Source organism: Crocuta crocuta, unplaced genomic scaffold (assembly GCF_008692635.1).
Source record: "Crocuta crocuta isolate KB4526 unplaced genomic scaffold, BGI_CrCroc_1.0 scaffold872, whole genome shotgun sequence".
Classification (NCBI taxonomy): domain Eukaryota; kingdom Metazoa; phylum Chordata; class Mammalia; order Carnivora; family Hyaenidae; genus Crocuta; species Crocuta crocuta.
The window spans coordinates 88,956-98,766 of NW_027527958.1; the positions used below are offsets into that span (position 1 = coordinate 88,956).

A 9,811-nucleotide genomic window follows, 5' to 3' on the forward strand; every position below is an offset into this window, starting at 1 on the left:
AGAGAAATAACCAATATTGTATGATCTCACATACATATGGAATAAAAAAAAAAAAAGAAACAAGGAAAAAAACCAAGTTCATAGATACACAAAACAGATCAGTGGTTGCCAGGAACATGGGAGGGGCAGTGGGTGAAATGGGTCAAAAGATACAAACTTCCTGTTATAAAATAAATAAGTAGGGGGTATGTATCATGCTGACTATGGTTAATAATACTGTATTGCATATTTGAAAGTTGCTGAGAGTAGATCTTAAAAGTTCTCAAGAAAAAACATAACTATATATGTTGAAAGTTGGTAACCAGAGTTACTGTGATAATCATATTGTGATATATAAAAATATTGAATCATTATGTTGTATACCTGAAACTAATATAATGTTATGTCACTTATGTTTCAACGAAAATATTATTAATTTTTTTGAGTATTTTATTTGTATTTTGTGCATTTGGTGACAAGAAAACATGCTTTTCATATAAAATTAAATTAAAAATAGTATCAATAGTATAGCCCCATTTATGTAAAAACATGCAAAGGTAACCTTCTTAAAGGTTATATACCAAAATGTACAATAAAAAAAGAGTCAATGGTGGAATTAAAGAATATTTTAATTTCCATATTTTACTGTGGATTCTATTTTTCCTATCATGAATGCACATTGCCTGTGAGATAAAGACTAAACAAATAGTAGTATAGCCAAATGAAATGGGAGTTGGGGCTGCTTGGATAGTTAATGATGGATCTCAAAAGTTGATGCCACATGAGCAGTGCTGAGAAAGGACTAGAAAGTGAGGAGAGCCAACGGATGCAGGGAATTCTCTCCTTCTTCTGGGGTAGATATCCTGGGGGAGGTGCCCTGGGCCTCTAGGGTCCCTCTGGGCTGCTCTGAGTAGAGCCATGATACCTGTGGGCACACACATGTCCTCCTCCAGGATCCTGGGTCCTTTACTCACACAGCTCCAGTGGGAGGGAGAACAGGAATGTGTTTTGGGTATGCTATCACAGAAGGGAAGTCCCAAAGGCAGCTGCCAGGGCTACACAATGCAAATGCACCTGGGAGAAAGACAATGGCTTCTGCTCCAAAACATTAAGAGGTATCACAGGACATAAGGAATGCAGTTGCACATGTGTATCTCTGGGCGCTGAAGGACCTGCCCCCTCTCCCTGCTTGGAGAGAGAAGAACACATCTGTTCAGGTCTGGAATACCACCCTCCCCACATACACCATCAAGCCTACCTGAGTTACCTTTGGCCCCACCCTTCCATTGGGTCCTAGGAAGTGGGTTTCAAGCACTCTAACAAGGCTTATACCCAGTCCAGGGGTCAGGGCATGTAAACGTAGCAGAAGGTCTGCAACCAGCAGGTAGTATTTATATCAAGATCCAGATTCACCACGAGCAAACCATGTCAGGGAGGTTGGGCAACTGGCCCCAGACCACACTCCAATGCTTCCATATAGGAGGCAATCCAGAATCTGAGTCCTAGTAGCACAGTATTTCTGCACAGCAGCCTACCTGTGAAGGCATGGAGTGCTCCTTGGAACAAAATAATGAGGTCCAGGTGGCCTGGGCACACCCACCTCTGACACTTGTACACTCCCAAACTTGGCATTTTGCTCCAGCAGCTAACTCACACCTACTGGAGCAGGAAGACTCTTGGATCTAGGCTAGCTACATACATGGTGCCTTGCCAGCTGCTCATCCCAGTCTAGCCACGACCAACTCCATGGGCCAAACCCCAAAATCCTCTCAGAAGAGAGCAGCCTACATCTTTGTGGACCTATACTCTCTATACCCTACACTTCTTACTCTGAACCAGTTGTAACTTCTCCAACAGGTCATATTTTCAAATTGATACCTCGGTATTGCCTTTCATTGTGATAACCTTTCCCCACACCAAATTCCAAATCTCTAAACCCTATTACAGAAAGCTATTTCGGGGGGGGGGACAACATGGCAGAGAAGTAGGGGGATCCGTACTTCCTGCATCTCTCAAACAAAGAAGGGCTGAAGCCAAAGGACTTTGAATCCCAAGAGTCTAGGAGGAAAAGAGATGGAGTCTACCAGGAAGAAAGTGGGAAAACCAGATGGCCCCATAGGTACTTGATTGCGAACTGGGGGAGATAAAATGGGTTTCAGAGGCATTGAGGGGAGGGATCCCCTTCTGCAGAGAGGCAGAGGGAAGAGAAAGAGCAGCTAGGGAAGCGTAGGGCTGTATGTGTACAATAGAAAAACCTCCAACAGGATAGAGAGGGATCCTATCAGCCAATCTAACTGCAGGGCTTTCTTTGGTCTGGGGCCAGCTGCCTTGTTCAAGCACCTGGGGAGGAGGGGTATCACCTCCAGGTTCGGTGGAAGGTCAGGCATGCAGTGTGCAGCAGGAGAATCCAGTCCCATCCCCTGAAGTGCAGCATCGCAGCCGCAGGACAACTTATCATCGGGCGGCATCATTAACACACACAAAGTGAGAGTTTCAAACTCAGCTAAGTGTGGAACACAGGAGCCAGTGGAGTAAGACAGCCCACCTGCGGCACAGTGAGGACAGATCCAAAGGAGTGATTTAGCACACCTGGTCTGTGAAGAAGGGACTAGGGGATTGTCATTTTATCCCCACATCCACAAAGGCAGGGCCTCAGGGATCAGTCAGCAGGGCCTAAAGTGGAGGCTGTACCTACCTACATCAAACCACGGCCCTCCACACTGGATAGCTACTTATCAACTGGAGCCGGAGCAGTGGAACCAAAGGCCCCCTCTGGACAAGCACTGCAGCATTGCTGGATTAATTCTAGATCAATTCTTGTTATTTAGATACATTCTCCCTTTTCTCCTTCTTAACTCTTCCCTCCTCTAGGTGGTTACTCTGGTTATTGGTTTGCTTAAACAGATATATTTAATCCATTATCTTGATGCATGTTCTACATCTCCCTCTTTACTTTTGTTTCTCTCTCTCTGGAATAACCAGGCCATATAGTCGCTTTGGGTAACTTTATCTTCGTTTCTTTTTCCTCATCTCCTTCCTTATTCTTTCTCTCTCTCTGGATTAAGCCTTTAAGTCTCTCTGCCTGGTAAATGCTCATTTTTCTCTTTCTTCCATCTCCTGTCATTTCTCTCCTTGTATATGCTCTTCCATCAGCACCGCCTACACCCTTTTCTTTACTTGTAGCTGGTGTTTCTGGTTTTTTGCTTTTAGACTGTTTTTTGTTTTTGGGGGGCTTTTGTTATTGTTTGCTTGGTTGTGTGTTTTGTTTGTGCATTTGCATGTTTTTGTTTCCTGTTTGCTTGTCTGTCTGTTTGTTTTCCTTTCCAGGGCTACTTCAAGGAAAAAAACAAAACACACCTGGTGGAGGGTCTAAAACATCACAACGAGTAGGGAAATAAAATAACCAAAGTCACAATAACAGATAGCAAGTAACACTCTCCAAAAAACACCTCCTGAATGGCCAGGCCCTGGACAGTGTATGAGACCCCTTTAATATAGCAGTACTCACAGATGCAGAGCACATAACAAGCTTTTGAAACTTATAAGGGACAGCAAGCTAGCCAAAATGATGAAACGGAAGAACTCTCCCCCAAAGAAATTCCAGGAAGAAGTGACAGCTAAAGAAATGATCAAAACAGATATAAGCAAAATATATGAACAAGAATTTAGAATAAGAGTCATAAAATTAATTTTTGGGCTTGAAAAAAGCATAGAAGACAGCAGAGACTCCATAGCTGCAGAGATCAAGGATCTTAAATAGTCATGATGAATTACAAAAAATGCTACAAATGAGGTATAAAACAAAATGGAGGCAGCCATAGCACAGATTGAAGAGGCAGAGGGGAGAATAGGTGAATAGAAGATAAAATTATGGAAAAAGAGGAAGCCAAGTAAAAGAGGATAAAATGATCCAGAAAGAGGAATTAGAGAACTACATGATCCAATGAAATGGAACAATTACCATATCATAGGAATTCCAGAAGAAGAGAGAGAAAGGGGCTGAAAGGGTACTTGAACAAATCAGAGCTGAGAACTTCCCCAACTGGGGAAAGGAAATAGACACTGAAATCCGATAGGCACAGAGAACTTCCCTTAGATGTAACTTGAATTGATATTCTGTATGACATATCATAGTGAAACTGGCAAAAACTAAGGATAAAGAGAGAATTCTGAAAGCAGCTAGGGATAAATGGGCCTTAACATACAAAGGGAGACACAGAAGTGTAGTAGCATACTTATCCACTGAAACATGGCAGGCCAGAAAGGAATGGCAGGAAATCTTCAGTGTGATGAAAAGCAAAAATATACAGCCAAGAATCCTTTATCTGGCAAGCCTGACATTCAGAAGAGGAGGAGAGATAAAGGTTTTCCCAAACAAACAAAAACTGAAGGAATTCATCACCACTACATCAACCCAACAAGAGATCTTAAGGGGGACTCTGAGGGAAATCTTGCAATGAACACAAAGTACCAGAGACATCACTACAAGCATGAAACGTACAGTGAACACAAGGACTCTAAACCCATAGTTTTCAATAATAACACTGAATGTAAATGGACTAAATGCTCCAATCAAAATACATAGGATATCAGAATGGATAAGAAAAATAATACCCATCTATTTGCTGTGTACAGGAGATTCATTTTACACCTAAGGACACCTTTAGATTGAAAGTGAGGGGATGGAGAATTATCTATCATGCTAGTGAAGTCAAAAGAAAGCTGGAGTCGCCATACTTATATTATACAAACTGGACTTTAAATTAAAGGCTGTAGGGGCGCATGGGTGGCTCAGTTGGTTGAGCATCTGGCTTCGGCTCAGGTCATAATCTCACAGTTCATGGGTTTGAGCCTCAAAGCCTGCTTCGGATTCTGTGTCTCCCTCTCTCTCTGACCCTCCCTTGCTCACGCTGTCTCTCTCTCTATCTCATAAATAAATAAAAAACATTAAATTTTTTTTAAATTAAAGGCTGTAACAATAGATGAAAAGGGCATTGTATAATAATTACAGGGTCTATCCATCAGGAAGAGCTAAAAATTACAAATGCCTATGTACCAAATTTGGAAAAACCCAAATATATAAAACAATCACAAACATAAGCAATCTTATTGATAAGAATGTTCTAGGGGCACCTGTGTGGCTCAGTCGGTTGAGCGTCCGACTTTGGCTCAGGTCATGATCTTACCACTCGTGGGTTCGAGCCCTGCATCGGGCTCTGTGCTTACAGCTCAGAGCCTGGAGCCTGCTTCAGATTCTGTGTCTCCGCCTCTCTCTGTCCCTCCCATGCTCATGCTCTGTCTCTCCTGTTTCTCAATGATAAATAAATGTTTTAAAAAATGGTCTAATTGTAGGGGACTTTAAGGCTCCACTTACAGCAATGGATAGATCAACTAGACAGAGAAGCAGTAAAGAAACAATGGCCCTGAATGATACATTGGACCACATGGACTTGACAGATATATTTAGAACTCTACATCACAGAGCAGTGGAATACACTTTATTCTCAAGTCTACATGGTACATTCTTCAAGATAGATCATATAATGGTTCACAAAGGAGCCCTCAATAAATATAAAAGAATTGAGATCATACCATGCACACTTTCAGATCACAATGCTATGAAACTTGAAATCAACCACAGGAAAAAGTCTGGAAAACCTCCAAGAGTATGAAGGTTAAAGAACATCCTACTAAAGAATGAATGGGCCAATCAGGCAATTAGAGAAGAAATTTAAAAAATATATGGAAACAAATGAAAATACAACAATCCAAACCCTTTTGGATGCAGCAAAGGCAGTCCTAAGAGGAAAATACATTGCAATCCAGGCCTATCTCAAAAAACAAGAAAAATCTTAAATACAAATACTAACAGCACACCTAAGGGAACTAGAAGCAGAACAGCAAAGATACCCCAAACCTAGCAGAAGAGAAATAATAAAAATCAGGGCAGAAATAAACAATCAAGAATCAAAAAATAATAATAATAATAAAGATCAGGGCAGAAATAAACAATCAAGAATCAAAACAAAAACAAAAACAATAGAACAGATCAATGAAACCAATTGCTAAACCTCTAGCCAGGCTTCTCAAAAAGAAAAGAGAGAGGACCCAAATAGATAAAATCACGAATGAAAATGGACTTATTACAACCAATCCCTCAGAAATACAAGCAACTATCAGGGAATACTATGAAAAATGATATGCCAACAAACTGGATAATCTGGAAGAGATGAACAAATTCCTAAACACCTCACACACTACCAAAACTCAAACAGGAAGAGATAGAAAGTTTGAATACCCCATAATGAGTGAATCAGTTATCACAGGTCTCCCAACAATTAAGAGTCCTGGACCTATGGCTTCCCTGGGGAATTTGACCAGACATTTAAAGAAGAGCTACTACCTATTCTTCTCAAGTTGTTCCAAAAAATAGAAATGGGAGGAAAACTTCCGGACACATTCTATGAAGCCAGGGAATCACTTTGATTCCCAAACCAGACAGAGATACAGCAAAAAAAGAGAACTATAGGCCAATATCCCTGATGAATATGGATGTAAAAATTCTCAAAAATATACTGGCAAATCGAATCCAACAGCATATAAAAAGAATTATCCACCATGATCAAGGGGGATTCATTCCTAGGTTACAGGGCTGGTTCAATGTTCGCAAATCAATCAATGTGATACATCAGATCAACAAAAGAAAAGATAAAAACCATATGAACCTGTTGATAGATGCAGAAACAGCATTTGACAAAATACAGCATCCTTCCTTAATAAAAACCCTCGAGAAAGTTGGGATAGAAGGAAATTACTTAAACATCATAAACGCCATTTATGAGAAGCCCATAGCAAATATCACCTTCAATGGGGAAAAACTGAGAGCTTTCCCCCCTGAGATCAGGAACACGACAGGGATGTCCACTCTCACCACTGTTGTTTAACATAGTGCTGGAAGTCCTAGCATCAGCCATCAGACAACAGAAGGAAATAAAAGGCATCGGAATTGGAAAGATGAAGTCAAACTTTCACTTTTTGCAGATGACATAATACTCTACAGGGAAAACCTGACAGACTCCATCAAAAGTCTGATAGAACTGATCCGTAAATTCAGGAACGTCACAGGGTACAAAATCAGCGTACAGAAATCAGTTGCATTTTTATATACCAATAATGAAGCAACAGAAAGAGAAATCAGGAAACTTATCCCATTCACAATTGCANTAGGTAACCAATGGGATGGGAAAAGGTATTTGCAAATGACATATTGGATAAAGGGCTATTATCTAAAGTCTATAAGGAACTCACCAAACTCCACAGCCAAAAAAACCAAAAACCAAAAACCAAAAAACAAAACCAAAAACAAATAATCCAGTGAATAAATGGGCAGAAGACATGAATAGACACTTTTCCAAAGAAGACGTCCAGATGGCTAACAGATACATGAAACAATGTTCAACGTCACTCATTATCAGGGAAATAGAAATCAAAACCACACTGAGATACCACCTCACACTGGTCAGAGTGGCTAAAATGTACATATCAGGAGACTATAAGATGCTGGCGAGGATGTGGAGAACGGGAATCCTCTTAAACTGTTGGTAGGAATGCAAACTGGTGCAGCTCCTCTGGAAAACAGTGTGGAAGTTCCTTCAATAAATTAACAATAGAACTCCCCTATGACCTAGCAATAGCACTGCTAGGAATTCACCCAAGGGATACAGGAGTGCTGATGCAGAGGGGCACATGGACCCCAATGTTCATAGCAGCACTTTCAAGAATAGCCAAATAATGGAAAGAGCCTAAATGTCCATCAACTGATGAATGGATCAAGAAGATGTGGTTTATATATACAATGGGATACTACTTGGCAATGAGAAAGAGTGAAATCGGGCTATTTGTAGCAACGTGGATGGAACTGGAGGGTATTATGCTAAATGAAATAAGTCAGTCAGAGAAGGACAAATAAATGCTTTCATATTTGGATTTTAACAGAAGACCTAGCAGAAGATCATTGGGGAGGGAAGGGGGAAAAATAGTTACAGAGAGGGAGGGAGGCAAACCATGAGAGACTCTTAAATACTGAGAACACACTGAGAGTTGATTGGGGGTGGAGGAGAGGGGAAAGTGGGTGATGGGCATGGAGGAGGGCACTTGTTGGGATGAGCACTGGGTGTTGTATAGAAACCATTTTGACAATAAATTATATTTTTTAAAAAAGAAAATAAAACAAGAAAGCTATTTCAAATGCTTCTTTATTTAGATACCTTTCCCTGGTCCTGGGATTGAGGGAAAACAGGGCACAGGCAAGGAGAGGGAACAGTGACCAGATGATGAAATAAAAGGATAAGAGTACCCTAATCCATTTTTTTAAATTTTTTTATTTATTTCTAGGAGAGAGAGAGAGACAGCGTGAGCAGGGGAGGGTCAGAGAGAGAGGGAGACACAGACTCTGAAATAGGCTCCAGGCTCTGAGCTGGCAGTCAGCACAGAGCCCGACGTGGGGCTCGAACCCACGAACCACGAGATCATGACCTAAGTGAAAGTCGGACGCTTAACCGACTAAGCCACCCAGGCGCCCCACCCTCATCCATAATAATTGTGGAGTCAGATCTTTCATCAAGATCCGATATTTTTTTCACCAGCAAAAAATATTATTAGCTATGTGAGCCCCCAAGATATACTCCATTATGCCAAATACCCTAAGGTTAGATCAGATTCAGGGTGCCTCCTTCCTTAGATCAGTTTCCAAATAGGATTCAAGTCTACAAAACAAATCTCTGGGTTCCATTTATCAATATCCAAGGTTTTAGCTATTAAGAGGACCTAGCAAGGTTTGCTAGACAGACTGGTTTTTGAGATGGGTGACTTACTTAAAAATATAATTTCATGGCTCATCCTTGGACTTCTTGGCTGTGTACCTGGACTCTCCTAGGTTATTAATTTGTCACCGCAGCATTGACAGAGTTGAGCTAATGTCTTCATGAAACCTTTAGGATCGAAGTTCAGTTCTCCCACCATCATGGCTTCCCTTCATCTTCTCTTCTACCACAGTCTGGCCCTAATGTCCTTGACTTTCTAACCCACTTACCAAAGGACAGCAGGGCATCACAGTTAAAAACATTTTCTTGGAGCCAATCTACCTGAATTCAGATCTTGGCTCTATTACATAATGTAACATGGGGCAAATTACTGAATATTTTTATGCCTCAGTTTCCTTATGATAATAGTACCTACATCACAAGACTGTTTTGAGGATTTCACGTTATTATAAGCATTTAGAAAAATGACTGGTATGTGATACACATTACAAAAATGCTTATTAAATAAAATAAATAAATACCTGTACTAGACCGGATTATCTCTGTCCCAACAACATGGCCCAGCAGGTCATACTGATTCAGACGAGAGCCATCCTGTGCCACTTCCACAGATTTGTTCTTCCCAAGAGTCCAAGAATAAACCACTTCAGCTGTTGTATAGGCATCTAAGGCAGAAAAGGGTCAAGAAGAAGTTGAAGGAAAAGCAAAATAATTATCTTTAATACTAAACTTACATGAGACTGAAATACAACTTTCATCTTAAAAAAGTTCTGGGTATACGTTCCTCTTCAGCTGAAGCACATTTATCCATCCATCTAGGAAACATTCATTGAATGACTTCTATAGTTTATTCTGGGTACACAGAAATGAACACTAAGTGGTCTCTTCTTTCAATAACTCAGTCTTCTGGGCTGTTAATAAACTGTTAAACTTTTCCTTCTCTTGAAGGATAGACAGTAGAGGCAAGGGGAGGAATACCTAAAATATATCTAATGAAAATGTCACAAATT

At 40.6% G+C, this 9,811-nt stretch overlaps 1 protein-coding gene across 1 annotated transcript in view; it reads right to left on the reverse strand.

Moving 5' to 3' along the window:
- The window catches only part of LOC144222280 (gamma-aminobutyric acid receptor subunit alpha-3-like), a 132,709-nt gene that overhangs the window by 60,014 nt on the left and 62,884 nt on the right, over positions 1-9,811 (reverse strand). The window contains exon 5 of the mRNA XM_077752761.1: positions 9,323-9,466. Within this exon, the coding sequence (XP_077608887.1) occupies positions 9,323-9,466 (144 nt within the window). The remainder of the gene's footprint in view (positions 1-9,322; positions 9,467-9,811) is intronic.